Source organism: Sprattus sprattus (genome assembly GCF_963457725.1).
Source record: "Sprattus sprattus genome assembly, chromosome: 5".
In the NCBI taxonomy this organism is placed as follows: domain Eukaryota; kingdom Metazoa; phylum Chordata; class Actinopteri; order Clupeiformes; family Clupeidae; genus Sprattus; species Sprattus sprattus.
In genome coordinates, this window is record NC_137924.1 from 21,039,973 (window position 1) to 21,059,416 (window position 19,444).

A 19,444-nucleotide genomic window follows, 5' to 3' on the forward strand; every position below is an offset into this window, starting at 1 on the left:
ACTCACTCCAGTGCCTCCACCAGAGCCACCGCTACATGCTACCGCTAAAGAGATGGAGGAGCTCATTCATTATTGAGGGGCTTGTTTAGGGAGGGGTGGGGTACAGCATCACCGTTTCCACAAGCATCATCCGTGCATCCATCCATGGTTATCTGCCATCCATCCCCAGGCAACACGCTGGATGGCCCAGGGGTTTCCAAAGCCAGGCTTCTTGTAAGCAGATCTTATCTGTCGCCCTCCCCCTCTGCCGTAGCAGCACGGCCCATAAATGCGCTTGAGGACAATCGCAGTCAGGACGCTGGTGAATTCAGTGTATGGACCCCTCCATCATAGATCAGTGTTGACTCAGGGCTGCATTCACATTCACACAACCCAACACAAGCCATCAGAAATGTTCTGTTGTATAACCAACAGGCTTATGGCGTCGTCCATCTGTTATTAATTGCCACCAGTTACTTAATGACTCATCGCGCATAGAAAACCGTGTTAAAATCGGCATCTGTTGTTCTGCGCCGCTCTGTGGGTTATGCGGACGCCGTTGCGATCTTACTGTGATGCATCTTATGGGCTCAAAATGAAAATAGAAAAACAAGCACTGCCTGGTCATCACTGTTTCCTCTCAAACACATCCCTACAGGGATGTAGGATGAGGATGGATCATTACTCTGAGCCCAATCGACCAGAACACAGAACCAGAAGGCATTCTAGCCCCCCCTGGGATGGTGTTGCCTAATTTACTGTTGCACAGACAGCCTAAATTTAACCGCCTATTTCAGGGAGCATCAATCGCGTGAAACACTACTCCTAATAACAGCACTGAGAAAACATCAGCTTGCAATGTCAAGTCCACAGTCGAGAGCCGGTGAAGCCCCGGTGGTGGAAAAGGGGAGAGGCATTTGTGACCCTGGGTTGAAAATTACCGTTTCCACGGCGACCTTTTTATCAGTGAAAATGGATATGAACTGCCGAACGAACTCCCAGAAGGGCAGAGTGATTAAGAAATGGTGTTTACAGAATCTGCTGTATCCATTTGATGTAGCCTTTGAAAAATATCGTTGTCAACCTTCAACTGCAAGGCGTGCTATGTGTGTAGACACAGTCTCTTTTTGTATTATGAAACATATAAACTTTAGTGTGCACATATATATCTATATATATATATAGATATATATATGAATGTGTTTGATCTTATAACATGTAGAGCATTGTACAGTACAGTAATATACCCTGAAAGAATACAGTGTTTCTTAATCTATTACCTGCCTGACACAGCCAGGCAAATGTCTATGCTAGTAGATTGGTCCCTCCAGTCCTCGTATGCATTTGGCAAAGGGTTTCATATGGGGGTGGAGGTGGCCGAGGATCTTATATTCAAGCCGCATTCTCACGCTTGAGAAGAATTGCTATGTTGTTGGGTTTTGCACTTAGAAATGGAAATAGGCTTGTATTGAGCATTTTTCCGACATTGTGATTTTCCTAACTATTATTTTTCAGTGGGAAACCACACTTGGCTCTTTTGAGAGGGGGGGGGGTGCAGCATTGATGTGCTGGACCCCCTCCCCCCGTTCCCTTTAAAACTTCTCTGAACCGAGGATGCTGTGTCAGGGGCCTAAAGTCAGTCAGTCTATAATGACCACTGTGGCTGTGGCGGTGCCCTCACTAAGACTTATCCCTTTGCAGACGCCACCTGAAGTGATCGGCGGCTCTGTCAGGAGTTGCCGTGGGTGACGTTAGGTAGGTTAGTATCATAAGCAAGTGGGCCCACAGCGACGTCACATGCTTATTGTTGGGTCTTCACATTCCTAGTCACCCTCCTGTGGTATAAACGTAAAAGCGAGGTGGGTTCAGTAGAACGAGTGCATGTTTACAGCTACTTTTTCAGTTACCAGTTTTGAATGATTTTAAATAGTTCTGTATATATAGATATTTGTTTATATTTTACCTGAGGTTTTATCACCAACGCATGCCTGCTGAAACAAAGGAGACCAAGATGTCTGCTTGAGAAGAGACCACGCTGATTGTCGCAACCATGTGCCCCCCCCCCCCCCCCCCCGCTACGCTACCCTCCCCAAAACAAACTCTGCATAGTCCTCAGTTATTTCCTATCTCTGCCTATACACATCAATCACATCTTTTGTATTCAGTGTAATTTTTTCCAATGGTCATGCAATAGCATGTATATTGTAAAGACTGCACCCAGAGCTTGTGTTAAGTAGCCTCTTTTCGGAGAAGAGTCAATAAGCAGCCATCTGCTCAGTAACCGAATAACTGTCTAGGATATCTTTCCGACTGTCTTGTGTCCATCAGCCTCGATTTGCCGCCAACATTGTCCAGTTACATGTCGTCCCTGTCAATGTCAGTGATGGATAGCCTTAATTTACAACTATGAAAACGGCATTTTTTTGCCTTGAGACACTAGGTCACTTGCAATACATACAAAGGCCCAAAAAAAATGAGTAGTCAATTGTTATTTCTCTGTGTTGCAATAACCAATAGTGCTGCCATCAACACTTGTATTCATTATTCAACACGCGTATTTCTACGTAAGGCTAGGGAGCTGGGAGACCAGTTAGCCATGAAAGACTTGGGTGGCCGAGCTCATTGGTTCTCCTCTAATCATAAAGTTGTCATGTGTGTGTGTGTGTGTGTGTGTGTGTGTGTGTGTGTGTGTGTGTGTGTGTGTGTGTGTGTGTGTGTGTGTGTGTGTGTGTGTGTGTGTGTGTGTGTGTGTGTGTGCAGAATCTGTGCTGCACCGCATTCCATTTTGCTAACTGTGGACATCTCTGTGTTGTTTCTACTTGTTAATAATAACAATGCAATGGTATCAGTGTGTGAGCCATGCTGCTTTTTTGAGAACCCGTCAAGTACAGCAACTTCCCATGTTTAAAACATTGCGCCAACTACCACACAATCAGGTCAGTCTGATCACATTATCCTTTTTCTCTCACCCTTGCCACACATCTATCTTACCAAGTAACTGTTTTGCAGAGCAAAGTTGGTCCAAAATCGCTACAAAAAGCAGATTGGTGTTATCCAAACAGTTGTGCAGCCATAAGCCCAGCTCTCCCAAAGCAAACTGTTACATTCCCAATCTCTGACCACTGTTTTGCCCTTGGCCTGGTGTCCCTTACAGAAGCAGCATGGTAGCCTAGTGTAGCAGCTCACCTATTTTTCTTAGTTGGGGGCAGATTAACAGTATTGAGTGTTGAGCGCTGTCACACAAATTCATTAGGGCCTATATCATCCTCCCCAGTCCCCAGTGTGATGTTCTACATGTATGCATAAGCCTCTGTCCTCTTCTCACCACTAGGGTTAGTGTGGTGTGTCCATCTGTGTAAGCAGCGAGGGTGAAGGACAAAGCACCAGCCCTCTGGTCTGCCTGTAAGGGGGGAGTGGTGATGGTGATGGTGGTGGTGTGGTTGGGGATGGGTGGGGGGGGGGGGGGCAGTTTAGACCCCTCGTCCTCTTCCTGACTCCTCTGCTGCCTGTAAGCTGTTGGCATCTATTTTGATGGAGCAAAACAAATATATTATTGAATAAAAAGGAGAGGTTCGGAACTGATTCTGCCTGGTGCCGTTCATTTTGGGAAGGTCTGCTGGAATGTCCTCTATTGTCCATGAGGGACACACACACACAAACACACAGAAATGCACACACGTACACACACACACACACACACGTACACACACAGGCATACACAACAATGCTTCTGTCTGTTACTTACACTGATTTGTTTTAAATTGAATCTCACCATAGAGAGCTTTTATGTTGATGATAAAGACCTCTCGCTGGGAATACTCCTGGCTTTTAGCACCATGCACACATGACTTGCACACCAAGATGGAGGCCTCTTTGGATTTGTGTCAACATAGGGGCTTTTGCCAAAGTCACTCAAGTCATTTGCCTTCCCATAAACAGTACAGGATTCTGAGACGGCAATACTGTTTAGTACGGTGGAAAGAGTTCAGCAATTACAAATGGCATTGACACAGACATAAATACAGAATGATTCACCCCTTACCGTTGCAACACCTACAGCACATTTGTATTTGGTTGAGGTTACTTAACACACATGGAGATCAATTCAATTGATATAATCAGACATGTTTTCCATTGTGACAAAAAAATATAGCATGGAATAATGAGAATAAACTATGAATATAAACAGTAGGTTTTGATTTTTCTTTCATTTTTTTTAAACCTATGAACCTTTATAACAAAACTAGGATGGGGTTAACTGGTGAATACTTTGAACCACCTTCATGATACTGATTAACAGGGCAGCTAGAACAGAGTGTGAGTGAAGTGGAATGGTGTCGGACCAGTGACGAAGCATTAAGACCGGCTTGACACACATCATCCTATGTAGCTCAGACTGGTACACATTTTCCAGTGATGTTTTCACTTCACTTCTCCTGCTCTTTGGTGGTGCACGGACCACTTCCTGCATGCATGATTTATTGCCAAACAGTGTCCTTGATGATTGTTTTGGGATAAAGTTGGTCTTCTCTGTTGAAACACCATTACTGGAAACACAGTCTCAATCCATGTATCAAGCAACAGCCATTTCATGTCAGGTGACAGCAACCCTGACCAAAAAAAGTTGGATATCAGATAGCACACAAGCATGCAGGTAGGAGAGACAGATTAAGTTATACAGTGCAGGTCTGAACGCAAAAAAGCACCACAAGTCGTCAGGGGTTCACTGAGATTGTGAGCTAGGAATTCTATCTGTGTGCTATTAATAGACGACATGTCACATCTCGTCTCTTATTGGGTGACGACCAATAGCCCCAAGCACTAGATTCATGCTTTTTTTTTTTCATTTTATTAATTGTTGTTGACAAAGCATTTATTCATGTCAAACTTTCTCAGATTCTGTTATGGTTCGCTGGAAGTTGTTTTTGAACTGGGCACAGCACATGCCCCAGTGCAATTAAAAAGAAATGCTAGTATGTAAAAGCAGTGCTTATCAGTCAGTAGTGGGGTGAGTGTGGTAATTTGTATTCACTTCAGAGACGTTCTCATGCTGTGTTCAACACTGAGAGATCCTTCAGGGCGATGTCTGTGTATGGAGGAGCGCTGAATTGGCCCATATACTTAAGTGAGATAGGTGTCACACTGACCCACACTCTGGCACGGCGAACAAAGCTCCACAGAGCTCCTTCACCTTTCTGTGCCTTCAAAGCAGTTTCTCTTCTCCCCCTTCTCTATCATTTACTGGTATCCCTGAGACATTCAAACTTCCTTATCAAAGCATGGTGCAAAGTGGTAATTGTGGTTTGAAATGGTGCTGAGTATGCCTCTGCTTTATTTCCTGCTTTTCCAGTGTACCCATTATACATTCTATCCTGCCCATATCTCATATCTATTTTGTCTTATCTCACTATCTATTTTGATAAGTGTTGTTCAAAGGTGACCTTAATACCATCAAAGCCTTCATATAGAAGAATGTGTTTATTTTAGCTGGGAGTTCCCACCCTTCACATCATTTTGAGTTAATTTGAGATGCAAACAACACTTACTTGTATCTGTAAATCAAAATATGTACCTTAATGATAGGAGATCAAACAGTCCTCTCATCTGTAATGATGGGTCATTTAATTGAAGATGAATACAGTAGTAACGTAGTGCAAGAAAGAGATTACTCAGTTCTGACTGAATTTTAGCCCACAAGAATGCATGTAGCCTAGGAGATTATTGTGAAGTGTGGATATGTTTCAGTTGTAGGCATATGTAGGCTAACATTCTAGAAGCTTGAGGTTAACATTGAAACATCATGTGTGAAATATTTAAAATAAAGCTTAATTTAAAATCTCATTTAAGGTAATAGATGGAAATCTAACTTCTTGGCTGATTGCCAGATTAGATATACAGCAGCCTATGTGTTTAACCATACTGTTTTGTAGTCTAGCAGAGTGATGCCTTTAGGACAATTTGTTCTTTGAAGTTGCATCATAAACCACTGACTCTGGCTAATGCGCACAGCTTTAAGTGTCTACATTTTGTGTCTAAAAACATCTTAACCTAGTGTGCTTTGTGGATGTGACTTACACAAAACACCAAGGTAACTTTACAATCGTCATTTTTATACCACAAAGATAAAAACGCAGTGGCTTTAATTCGTCTCTCGTCAGCTCCTCAAGAGCGTACAATTTTCAGTATGAGAAGCCAACAAACTAGACAGGACGTAGCAACAAACTGCCGACACAGTTCCTAGTTTAGCTGACCAGGTCTCTGCCTGGCCCTTTAAGAAAATCTTGTGGTGAGGGATTGAAAAAAAAAATCTCGAATGCAATTGTGAATGAAACCCAGTCATTCATAAAAATAGGTCCGACCCACGCTGCAATTGGTCGATGAGCACATCATGAATATTGAATCCGCTCAAGAATCCCTATTGGCTGTTGACATGAACGACAACAAGTCAGGACCAATGAGCTTACAGTCCAATGTGCTTGTCGAGCCCCAGGGAAAACCAGCCATTCCATTTACAAACCCTCATTCAAGTTTTGTGAGGCGAACAGTGCGCATCTATCCATCGCAGAATAGCAACCTCGGAAATTCAGTGGAATTTACTCAGATTTTTTAAACGTTGTAAAGGTGTCTACAAAAATTACTGGGTGAGTATCACTTAAAGCTTACTATGCACTATCGATATGGCACAGGTTAAATGCATACCACTGCGACACTTGTTAAGTTAAACGCCGATTTGCAACTGCAAATCCTGCTATCAAGCGCTCAGGGCGACGGAGAACGCCATTTTCTCTGAGGGAGATTTTTCTTAGCGTCAGGCAACCATTTTCTGTAGTATCCACGCTCTAAATGCTCGTTGTTGCACACATGATATAGATATACCGTCATCTGTGTGTGCATATTGTAGCTGTAATATCTGTGGAGGACTGTCGAGCTTTGACTTTGTGCTTTTTATGAATGGGGAGGTGAGATTGTCCTGACCACCCCCCTCCTTTCCAGTTCCTCACGGATCGAGTTTCACTTCATTGAGAAAAACAAGGGGCTGTGGGAGGGGGGGGAAGGCGAGGGAGGGCTAACGTGTTGCCCCCTCCAAATGAAGGATGTGTGTTGGTTCTCCTTTGATGTGCTGCTGAAATTGCATTTATTTCACAAAATTGAATTTTGACCATGATTTGGTTGCCTTTGGATGTCAGTGGAGAATTCGTGCGAAACTTTGTCACAAAGTCTATGACTTGGAGTTGTTACTGCGTTAGTTGCTTAGTTATTATACCCAGATTAGAAATAGTGTGGTTGCTCGCACCATCTGTTCCTCATCTGGAACTTGAGAAAGTTGGCTGTGTTTTATCTGTTGTCAGATACTATGTGATGGGTTATTCATTTTCATGGGGTATTATGATCGCCTACTGACTTTTGCGCATCTTAATTCTCTCATGCATTGTAACCTCAAACTACACTTCAATTAATTAATTAATTCCAATGTAAAGCCATGTATCCTACAGATAGCCTACCAATATAATTTACAACGCTCTTTTTATTTATCGTCAAAAAAAGCGTTACGACATTGTATATTTTTATTTGATTAACCATTTCCTGGCACGTCAAAGTAACGAGATCATGTGCCGACGATGTTTTGAAAAATACTGAAAAAGTTCTAAGTTTACTAACTTTCTAATTCTGTCTCTTCAGCATTGTGTAGTCTGTAAGCGATGGTGGGTGAAACTACCTTATGTTACGCGTTCTACTGGGTTGCAAACATGTCCGTGTAATAACAGGCTAGCTCTGTTTTATTCGTCATCCATTAAGATAACTGATCAACCAGCGTGACTCACACTGGCAGCCTTGAGAGGGGCGATCATCCATGTGGAAGACCATGCTGCTCTATTTTATCTTACGGTCTTTTCAGCGCTACAAACCTTTAAGTGTGCCTGTGGTTCTGTGTGCGCTCAAGTGCCTCTATATATCATACCCCAAAGCACAGATGGTGACACATTCATATTTGAATGGTGACACAACAATGTTTAGCCTCTGTGGAGCTGTAGTTAAAGCCACGGTCATGCACGTTTGTTCTGGTGTTTTGTGGTTTAAAACTAGCTTTGGGTGGCCCTTGGATGTGTCCTTTAGATATTCTTAAGTGCAGTTCCGACTTCAGTGATTTTCTATGATTCTGCTTAATCGCAAGGACAGATGTTTGGCTCTGCTTATATAAGGTTTACATCCCTCATATGACCACACATAGTACTTACAATTCAGAGGGCATAATCCACACCAGCATGGTTTAGGATGGTGGCTGTGGAAAGGCTCAACAAAGAGGTATTGGATGAATAGACCATCATAGTCTGAAGGCTAGGTGATCTTGTCTGCAATATTTCTTGTTTTAGGCGAATTTTCCCTTAACTTTATCTTTTGGCTTGTCTTTCAGAGAGAAAGCGTGCTTCTGGGGCATCTTTAAATTTCGCTTTAGGCGAAGACACTTCGCTGAAAATCCTGTGAAGACCAAGATAACATGGACGGATTTTATGACCAGCAAGTCCCATTTATGGTCCCACCCAGTGTAAGTAGCACTGCTTGCTGTGCCATCAGATAGACTTAAGTGACCGTCAGTGTCTGTGTTTGCTTTCCATGGTGGTTTTTGTCCAACAAGTTGGCTTGCTGTGTGATGTGAAACATGCGCATCACGCAGTGACTTGGAGTCATCACATGGGTGTCTGACTATCAATCTGACGACAGTGTTGTCTTCACCACAGAAATCGTCCCATACAGAGGAACCATACACCAAACCAGCCAACGACAGGAAAAGGAAAATTGTGGATGCAGAACTCGCTCAGGACACAGAAGGTAATTTCATGTTGGGTTCTTGTCGAATGTGTTTTCCTAATCCATCCAAGACTCAGTGGATATGCAATGCTGGCTCTAAATTTAGCATCAGTCATATTTTGCCACTAACATTAATAGCAACTCTTGTGTTTTTTAAAAAATTCAAATCAGAAGACTGAATATCATTGTCAGAGTTTTTCTTTTGTGAAGAATGTGCCTGAAGTTTTCTTTGAACCTTTCCTTTAGATCTCTTCCAGGACTTGAGCCAGCTACAGGAGATCTGGATTGCTGAAGGTGAGAAATATTTGAAAGTGTCCCAAAAATACTTGGGGTTGAGCTAAGAGGAATTATCATGTGTTTATCACATGAGTCAGTGTGATAATTTCTTTGTGGGAATGTCGCTTTTGTTCTACCTCTTAGGTTTACTTTTTGTGTGTCGTTGCCAAATTTACATTTATATTTTGACTTTTGGGCAATGATTCCATCAGGTTTTGTGTTTTCAAATAGAGATGGTAAAAATTGTATTCAGACAGTAGAATCTTTTGATGGAACAATCGGCAACAGTACTAGCATTTCATGAATGGCACTTAGCTTTTCTTCCATACATATTTTATAAATGTCAGTTCTGCTCCTTACTCCAGTTATCTTTCCTGTCTTGACTTCAGTCACAGTCATAGGGAGGAATTAACACACATCAGTTACAGGAACATCTATTTATCAACTGTATGGCTTGATATTATTATTTTCATAATTAACTCCTGCCCACTGTGTCTCCACAGCCCAGGTGCCTGATGACGAGCAGTTTGTCCCAGATTTCCAGTCAGATAGCTGTGAGTACCTGAGATTCATTATTCATTATTCATCCTCTCTCCAGTTGTGTGCTTTGGGTAGTGTCCAGGTAGGGGTGATATGGACAACAGTAACTTGGCTCTCAAACTAAAAATCCATTTATTATTCATAGAGCACTTCAAGCTCTATTCAATTCTGGGGAGACAATGGATGCCAAGGAATTCGATCACTGGCTTACAATAGAGACTTGGAGCGGGTTTCATTCCAGAGCTTGAAGCGATTTGATTGACGAAGGTCTCTACAACTTGACCTGGTATTGCTGGTGAATACTTCATTACTGGCCTAACTAGACCGCACCAGCACTACAAAATACAGTTTGAGCTTTGTGCCCCCCTCTTCTCAGAGAAAGTTATTCCTCTCACCTGCAGCTGACATTTCCGTTTTTTCCCCCCCTCTCGCTTTCTCTTTTTTAAGTTTAATCAGGCGATTGGTATCGAGCATCACATGAGCCAAGCTCCTAATCTGATTTCACACTCTCATGCACTCTGTCCAGCCTCTAGAATGGCCCGGATTCCAGAGGGCGGGGGGGATTGCTGGAGGGAAGGACTCCCCGGCGCATAGCAGCTTTTGGCCAGTGCATCCCAGGCCCCCTAAAACAATAATACCCAGTCAGAGTTTTGTCCAGTAGTCTGTGTATATTCAAGCGACTTTCGCTCTTGTGCCTGTTTTGCCTTTTATGCTTTCAAAAGCTTTATTCTGAAGTTGAGTGAGAGGGTGTGGTGCCTGGCCGCTGGCCATGTCTCTCTTCAACTGGCTACAGTAGCCACTGTGGTCAACATGACCTCAAGGCCATTGAAATAAATGGCTGAAAATGTGTGTTTGTTTCTGAGCGATAGTGATGGTCAGCCCGTCACAGCTCGCTGTGGTTTGGCTTACGGCCAGTTTTTTTTTTTTTCCAGTCGCGCTACTTAACTGCACTGTATGCCCCAATCTCAACTCCAGACCTTTTTTTTTTAAGCTCTGCTTTGGTCACATGGTATCCCATGCTTGTGCAATATCCCTCTCTTTGCCACAACTGGAGGAAATGTAATATCTCCTGCCCTGTGTTCCTCCAATCAACAGCTCCCAGTTCTGGCTGGAGACATCGTCCTGATATCGTACCCTGCTCCATACACGCTTGCGGCCTCATGTGCCCATTGTTTGCTCCGGGCCGCTGAGGCACGGTGCTGGGTGATTTATTTGGCTCTCGTTGCACTGCACCGTAGGATTCGGTTTCACTGGTCCATTATGTGGCGCCGGAAATGGGAGCTGACGCGTAGACCCAGCAGCTAATGGTTACAGTGCGGGGAGGGAAAATCATTCAGAATCATTGAATTACAGACACACTGATTCATGAGTATTGACCTGGACAGTGATGGAAATCTGCAGGGAGGGCTTTGATTGCTCGTGCTGTCTGGTATTGTGATACTGATGGGTCGGTGGGGGTGGATAGAGCTTTTATGCCCCTACTATTGGCCTTGTTAGCCCATGAAAGAAAGTCATTAAACTGTCTGAGTCGAAGACAACATCCGTTTGTAAGGGAGAAAGGGAGGCGGGGAAGGGAAAAATAAGCCAGGGACACTTTGTTTGATGTGTTGTCAGATGAGGCGATGCACTTCACATCTCATCTATCTCTCTCTCTCTCTCTCCCCCATCCCTCTCTCTCTCCAGTGATGTTCCATGGCCCGCCACCAACCAAGATTAAGCGGGAATTGAGTCCCTCCAAAGAGCTCTCCCCTTGTAGCCAGGACTTCAGTCCCATGCCCTACGGAGAGAAGTGCCTTTACAGCTACAGGTATACATCATCGTTAATAGCTCAGATTAGACAACTTTGTTGTCATTGTGCAGAGTAAAAGTACAAAGCCAATGAGGCAGTATGCATACTAATGATAATGCCCCTTTCAATATGTATGCTGAAAGGACCTCTGCTAACCTCTGTGTTATGATGTTGTGTGTGATGCAGTGCCTATGAGAGGAAGCCTACGGCCGTGTTCAGACCCCTGACTCCTCCCTCGACGCCCGTGTCTCCGTGTGGCTCCACCAACACCCCCCTGGGCTCCAGCTCCATACATGACCCCACACCGCCCCCGCTGGTGCAGGGCCCCACGCTAGCACAGCGCCCCCTGCAGCAAGGTCATCAAGCCTCTGCCAGCGCCGCCCCTGGCCTCAGCCAGAGGGCGCTGCCCCTTCACAGCCAGAGCCCGCCGTTCGCTGTGCCCTGCCCGCCACTGAACCATGAGACCCCCTTCAGTCCGGAGCACAGGTGAGGACAAATCGGCATGATCGTACAGCACCGTAACAAGTCCTCTTATGTCCTACAGACGCACAATATTACTATGCGTGTACACATGTATAATACAGGCTCATACCTTGAGTATTTGCTTCCTCAGAATCTCTAAATTTGTAGGTGATCTGAGACTGAATATATATATATATATATATATATATATATATATGAGTGAAAGGATGAACTTCTGACCCAACACTTAATCCCAAAGTCTCTGCAACCACGGTGTAGGATTTCAGTTTAGTGGTAAGGCTCAGGTATTGCTGACCCTGAGTTGATCCATACCGTCTTAATGCAGGGTAGGAGAGAGATGTTTATATAAGGCAGGTGACCTTTCAGTTATGCTGACTTCATGAATGGAAACTATTTGTTGGCGCCTATGATGAGGTGGGGGGGTTGGGGTGGCTGGCTGGCTTACTCGGATGTTGTTGTGCCTTGATTTCTTGTGAGCCCACTACTGCAGGGTGGGGCTGGATGGATAGGGATGGGCGTTGAGTGGGGTGGTATGGGGGGTCGTGGTTGGAGCTCTCTTAACTTGACCACCGTGGGAACAGACTGCCTGGCATACTGCCGTGCCACCTTCAGCCAGGGATGCTTCTAAATTAACTTTCTTCTTCCCTTTCGATCTTCCCCCTGTAGGTTCCAAAGACAGCTGTCAGAACCCTGCCTACCATTCCCGCCCTCCGAGACCCAAGGTCGGCCACCCTTCATGCCCCAGGCTCAAAGCACTTCACCACGTGACAGGAGGCCTCCATACCATCGCCAAATGTCCGAGCCCCTAGTCCCAGTTCCCCCTCAGGGCTTCAAACAGGAGATGATGGACCCCCACTACACTGAACAAGGGGTTCCCAACATGGGTCCTTCTCCTGCGGCCTTCCACCCTATGGCCATCAAGCAGGAGCCCAGGGACTTCTGTTTTGATTCTGGTAAGAGGATCATTTTCAAATAGCAATGGTTTTACTTGTGAAGTGGTTGTATATAATAAAATGATAGGTAAAATACTGAACCACAAAAAAGGAAGAAGCCATGAACTGTAACGAAAGCGAGACCAACTCCCAAATCTAAGTCTTTTCGAGGCATCACATAGACCGTTTCAGCACACCGCCCCGGCACACAGGGTTTCATTGTAGGCCCAGCCAGTTGCGTGCGGTTCCTGAGAGAGCACGATGTGCAGATGGTGTGTGAGCAGTTGGGCCGAAGGGTGTGGAATGTGCTGTGTGGCTTGGCACTTGCCTGTGAGTTTTAGCACCGATCAGCCAGGCCCAGAGATGCAACAAGGCGGTGGCCATGGACACCCGTTTTCTTGTTTTTGTTTTTTTTCTGTCCAGCTTTTCAGCATAGAACTAGATCAGAAAGCCACAATTTAGATACGAATCATACAGATCAAATTGAAGCCTTTGAGGGTGTGCCAAAAAGGAGTGTATATCGAACCAATAATGAAATATATATTCACTTTATCTAATTTCATGAAATCCTGATATTATGCAGGCATGACTCACTAGGCAGCTGAGTCAAGTTGTCTATGTTTCTCATCAGTACTGGCAAGCCTCCTTCAACTTCTATGCACAAGACCCCAAACCTCAAATGTAAAAATGCCTTATCTAAAGTATTGACAAACTGTGAGCTGTCTTTTCTCATCCATACAATCACAAACTTGAACACATCACTCCACTTCCTCCTGGCTTTATTCTTCGTAAGGCCAGTGATGTAATATTAAATCCTCTTAGCCCACGCCTATAAACATACGCATCAGCATAAAGGGCTTTAGCTGCCCAGAGGGTCTCATGCTACTGCTGGGTATTTATTTCCTATCTGCAGATTAAGTGATATACCGTTTTTAGACGGGGAGATTTTTGACATGACGCTTTACAGTAGCATAGCAGTCAGACGGAACCAAAGGGTGGGGCAGCCCTGTTGCCTTGGCAGAGGATGTCCTACAGAGACAGGGCAAGGAACAAAGATAACTGAATTGTAGTGATTCAATATCTGGCCACAGTGGCTAATTCTATTTGCTGTCGCAATGAGACGTGTCACTGATGTTGTGCGTCGTTTGCGTGCATTGATCCGCGGCTTAGCTTGTGCTACCAGATGTGTTGGCTGGGGACGTTTACAGTCCAGCTGTTGCCGCGGCGATGTTATGCAAGTGCCTTCATCCCGTCGTCAGTGTCCAGTATAGCTTGCTTTTGTGAAAACTGGACCTACTGTCCAACTCCAAAGAGCAAACTTGTTACACTTGTTACATTAATGCATGTCCATGTTTTTCATGAACGTTAGCGTATATATATTTTTTTTAAGACATTTTTAACTGAAGATGTTGATTTTTAAACATAGTGCAGATGAACTGAAACATTCAGACTGTTGAGCAATGTTTGTAAACATTTGATTAACCACTTTCTTTTTTTCTTGTTACAGAAGTGCCTAACTGCCAGTCGTCTTTTGGGAGGGCCTCAAGCTTCTACCAAAACCAAGAAAGTAAGTGCCTTTGTATTTAAGTAGAGGGAACACACACATATTGTGCACTAGCCTTGATGTCATGGATGATGGGAGAGAATTGCATCATTGCATACAGCCCTGTATACCACTTCCCAGATACTCCTGGGGATCTGCTAATTGGGCAAGGGATGTGAATGGCAACTAATCATTTTCTCGTTTCCTTTTGCTTTTCCATTACAGGCTTTGTTTTCGACAGAGAGCCCCACCTGTATTACGATGATGCCTGTGTCGTTCCAGAGAGGCTAGATGGTAAGTAGTAAAAATTGTAGACCGTTGCCTTTTACATAACAAATGTAAAGATGCTGCAAGTAATACTACTCAAAATAAAAATAAAAACCAAATAATTTTTCCATTTGGTAATTCCTATTCAGTTACTCCAGCTACATTTTTAGTACCTTTCACTCACTCTCTCTTTTGCCCTTTGTGTGTGACCACAGGGAAGGTGAAGCAGGAGCCCTCAGTGTACCGCGACGGTCCCCCGTACCAACGCAGAGGCTCCTTACAGCTTTGGCAGTTTCTGGTCACTCTGCTTGACGACCCAGCAAACGGTCACTTCATCGCCTGGACAGGGCGAGGCATGGAGTTCAAGCTCATTGAGCCAGAAGAGGTAGGTTGCTGGTCTTTTTCCAGTTGTTTTTCACAGGAATCACCTCCACTCTCTAACTGAGGAATACCTGAGAGGCTACCATCTTTGACACGTTTCCTGATTTCTCTATTTCAGGTGGCACGGCGTTGGGGCATCCAGAAAAACAGACCAGCTATGAACTACGACAAGCTGAGCCGGTCTCTGCGTTACTACTACGAGAAAGGAATCATGCAGAAGGTAAAAAAAAAAAAAAAAAACATTTACTCATAATCTCGCCGCTGAACATGTTCTTGAGTTGCTGATAACGACCGAGTGCATTAGCCCAGCCTGACAGCTGTGTTTGTTATTCTTTCTTTGGTCTCCTAGGTTGCCGGTGAGAGGTACGTGTACAAGTTTGTGTGCGACCCCGAGGCGCTCTTCTCCATGGCCTTCCCCGACAACCAGAGGCCCACCCTGAAGGCTGACCCAGACTGTCTCCCAGGAATGGATGACGACACCCTGCCCCTGACCCACTACAACGAGGGCACACCCTACATCGTGGACGGAGGGGAGCAGTGTGTAACGGGCATGCCCTTCCCCGAGAGTTACGCGTACTGACCACTCCCAAAAAAATATATATGGAAACAATCTTATCCCAAAGCCCGGACTGCAGTGCAGACTGGATTCACTCATCTGATTCACAGTTCCTTGCCCCCTCCTGGCCTGTTGCCCTCTCTGCAATGAGCTTTCAGCCCCCTGCTCACTCCTGTTCCAGAGAAATCTCAAAAGGTGTTTTTTGAGGAAACCTGCAAATTCAGTTTTTTTCTTCCTCTGGCATCAACCAGTGGGAAAGGGGCCCCCAGACGGGTGACGGACAAACTGGCATTCCAGTCGCACCAATCACCTGTCAGTATAGTGAGGTGTGTGTTGCTGTGGAGATGAGGAGGACTGGCCAAATGGACTGGCCAAATAGTGGTGAAGAACTGACAGATCTCTTTGTAGACTGCAAGAAGTGTAGCAATTCTGTTTTGACAATCTGCCTTTTTTTCTTTTCTTTTTTACGGCAAATAACTTTTGTTCTGTCATCTAAAAGAAAATAGAAGTACAGTGATATGGTTACCTCTTAGGTCCCTAGTAAACACTGTTACTTTAAAATCCTGAACATATATTAAGAGAAAAGGGCTTCATATTGCAAAAACACCTAAAGAATACACCTGTTAACCGAATGGCTTGTTTAGACAGCTGTTTTTTTTGTATAACAACCCTTTTAGTTGGAAAAATTAGACTTTAGGCTAAAGACTGCTGTAGGTACAATCAAATTTTCCGTATTTTGTTGTTGTATTGTTCTGCTCATTGAAGTTGTTTTTTTTAAGTGTCGTGGTTTTGTTTTCTCACAACTAAGCATTGGCTGTTTCTCTTTTAATCCATACAAGCTTTCAAAATGTTGCGTAAAATTCTCTACAGGACTGTTAGCCCATCGTTTCTAAAGTCAACCAACGTTTATTTCTCATTCTTGACATACGTTGCCATGCATATCTGCTTAATCTGACACCATTCAGTGACCTGAATGTTCCACAATAAGATGGCATTAATGCACAAATGTTTTAAGAAAAGCTCCATTTGTAGTCTCTTATTTATTTCAGGCATAGATCTCCCTGACGTTGCACAACAATGGTAGCAGCGTCAAGGACTTTGCATGCAAAGAGGTGGTATACACCCCCACCCAACCCCTCCACTCAGATTTACCATATACCACAGCTTCTTCTGCATGGTGTATTTAACACGCAACTGTCCACTGACATATCGTTTTGTGCTGGACAAAGAAGAATCTGCGACGTTCTCTGCATTTTTGTTTTTCTTTTAAGTTTTTTTTTTTCTTCTTTTTGGGGTGGGAAAGAAAAAAAATTATATATAAATATATTTTTGCAAAACTCTGCATCTGTTTTGATTTTATTGTATAAGCTGTATAGTAAAGCCTAAAAAAACTATTAAAAAAAACCCAACCCACCATGTTATCTTTTGAATCGAGTCCGTGATGCGACTGCAGACATTAAAGAAAGGACACACTTTTCTCTTGGTGGAGTAGGGAACAGTGCCTTGATTGGAGATGTGCAGCTGGTATACTAATAGTAGTCTTGCTGGTGTTGGACAGGGTTGCATTGCTCTCAACTCGAACCACACAAAGGGTTGTCTGCATCTGTATAGGCTTCACCCTTTTCCCTTCACAATGTGTACCTTTACACTGCTGAGTTTGTCTGTAAGGGGTACAATAAACTGTCGTTTCTGCTTCAGCTCCAGTGGTGTGTAGCTTTGTTTCTTTTTCACCCTCCAGTCTGTCAGCTGATGTGTTGAGAAAGGAGTGCACTGCACTAAACCTGAGCAAATCAGTTACTGGCACCTATGAGACCTTTCAAACGTGTTTAGTTAAAAGTTAAAGGACTCAGGAGTTCGGTCAACATGGAGAGAATATTTACACGTTCCTTAGCACTGTGAAAAATAGGGGTTAGCTTCAAAGTCGAAATTATTAGTGCCTCTGCAATCATGCTGTCAATTGTGTGGTGTTTTTAAATCAATGTAAATAACAAATCACAATTTATCATAACCATTCAAACAAAGTAGCTTTCAGCTATGGGCATTAAGTATTTTATATTGCATGATCACATCATAAATACCTATTGGTTATGATATCTTACTGTATTTTCTGTATGCAGCAAACCTGCTGACCTGATGCAGGTTTAATGAAAACTATAAAGATCATAGATCACATTTGAAGGTTTTTTTCATTTATATGGGCCGCATATTAAAGAAATATTATTACCTTGAGAATTTGCCCTAACAACTGTCTTTGATACCAGTGTCTAGATGATGCATTTTAAATAGTTTTAGGTGCACTTTGTCTCGAAATATGGATCTTGCAAAAATAAGAGCATTTGAACTCTTAAACTAATTTTAAATACCTAACAGAAGTGAATCTCCATTCACAATGGTAATAATGATCACAAGGCCTCTTTGAGATGTATTGGTGTCTAGCAAGACCATGTTTGCTAAAGGTTATGCCCTAGCGCCAGCACAGCCAAAGTAAACCTCTGTGTGTTTGCTAACCAAACATGATACAAAACTTTTGGCAAACATGTGCCCCTAAAATAACTTCCAAGTTGATGGAAACATTGTAACAAAAACAAAACAAAAATCGCCTGCAGACAACTTTGCACTATTGCAATCCATTTTTGGATTCGAAATAATAAACCGATAACCAGACCGCTGCAAACAAATACACACATCTTTACCACCATATTTTGAGCAGAAAAGCAAAAGATAATTTATATAATTTCCACAACATGGAACCAGTCTCTGACAATGTCCACTTGCTCTGTAGCTCTAAATGGCTGCAGCCTCTATCCCTGTATATTGACTGGAGGGAGAACAGCTTCCCATCATCACTAAAGGCCTTTTTGCCTAGGGAACAACTGCATTGTTTTTACATCAATAGTAAGTGGATGATGGATTTACCTGGTTGGCTCAAATGTATTTTCCCTGCTGGTCTGACCAGGGTTCATAGATGGTGTTTATTTAATAACCCTCTCCAACTCATGCTAGTCAGTGTCTAGGGTAGGGCATAGGAATGTAGCACCTATGTATGTTAAGACATCCAGCATTATTAATGCAGATAGCAGAATTATTTAGTCTGTACAGCGAGTTTAAAATGTAAAGTAAAGTAAATTAGTTGCACTGGGGACCCCTCAGAAGTAGCTATCTAAAGTGCATGGCAAACTCACTTATGCTGTAGGTCAATATCTAGGCTTCATATATGAAATGACATTGACAATGACAATGATGCAGTGTTTCAGTATCACAATAGATCCACTTCCTTTTTTTTTAAATCCAACTGTAGCCTTGCAAACATCGATAAGCTTCAAAGTTTTTATCCAAGCTAAAATTTCAGGTAGCCAGTTTTTGTGAGCAAAAGCAGTAGACGAGATGTTAAGAGGCCTCACATGTAGAAGCCTGGGCAGTAACCTACTCAGCAGAACGGATACAGTTTGGTCACTATGAACGTTTAAATACGCTATTGTGCAACATACTATGAGTTAAACAGACTGACCAAGAACATGTTTATACTGGGAAGATTGATCCAACCCTGAAATGAAAAGCACTGTTGTACGCCAAACTTTGTACATTGCCCTCTAGTGGCTAAGTGGTGTCATTACTACTTAACACTTCTCTAGTCTAGTGCATATTGATATTGCAGCTAGCAATAGCTAGACAATTTAATCAATTTATTTAAGGTCATTCTTTGTTAGCCCCTTAACAGGAACATTTCAAGAACCGTGAGAGGCCAAATATTCTATATTTTCATTCAAAATGGTCCATCTTGCGCTCCGTAGTAATGGATAGCGAGAGTAATGTGAGTAATGTAAAAACACATTAACGTTAAATTAAGAAAGCCATGGCTGTGAGTTATCTGGGACAAATGGCCAGCTAGC

The 19,444-nt window shown here is 43.3% G+C and overlaps 1 protein-coding gene across 1 annotated transcript; it reads left to right on the top strand.

Moving 5' to 3' along the window:
* The first annotated feature begins 6,514 nt into the window (after positions 1-6,514).
* Positions 6,515-17,251, top strand: etv5a (ETS variant transcription factor 5a). Its single transcript, XM_080839942.1, has 13 exons — positions 6,515-6,620; positions 8,393-8,524; positions 8,718-8,808; positions 9,034-9,081; positions 9,567-9,617; positions 11,287-11,410; positions 11,579-11,878; positions 12,542-12,828; positions 14,315-14,374; positions 14,576-14,644; positions 14,833-15,002; positions 15,117-15,218; positions 15,348-17,251. The coding sequence occupies exons 2-13, from the start codon at positions 8,477-8,479 to the stop codon at positions 15,576-15,578; spliced, it is 1,581 nt and encodes a 526-aa protein (XP_080696068.1). The 5' UTR covers positions 6,515-6,620; positions 8,393-8,476; the 3' UTR covers positions 15,579-17,251.
* The last annotated feature ends 2,193 nt before the right edge of the window (positions 17,252-19,444 follow it).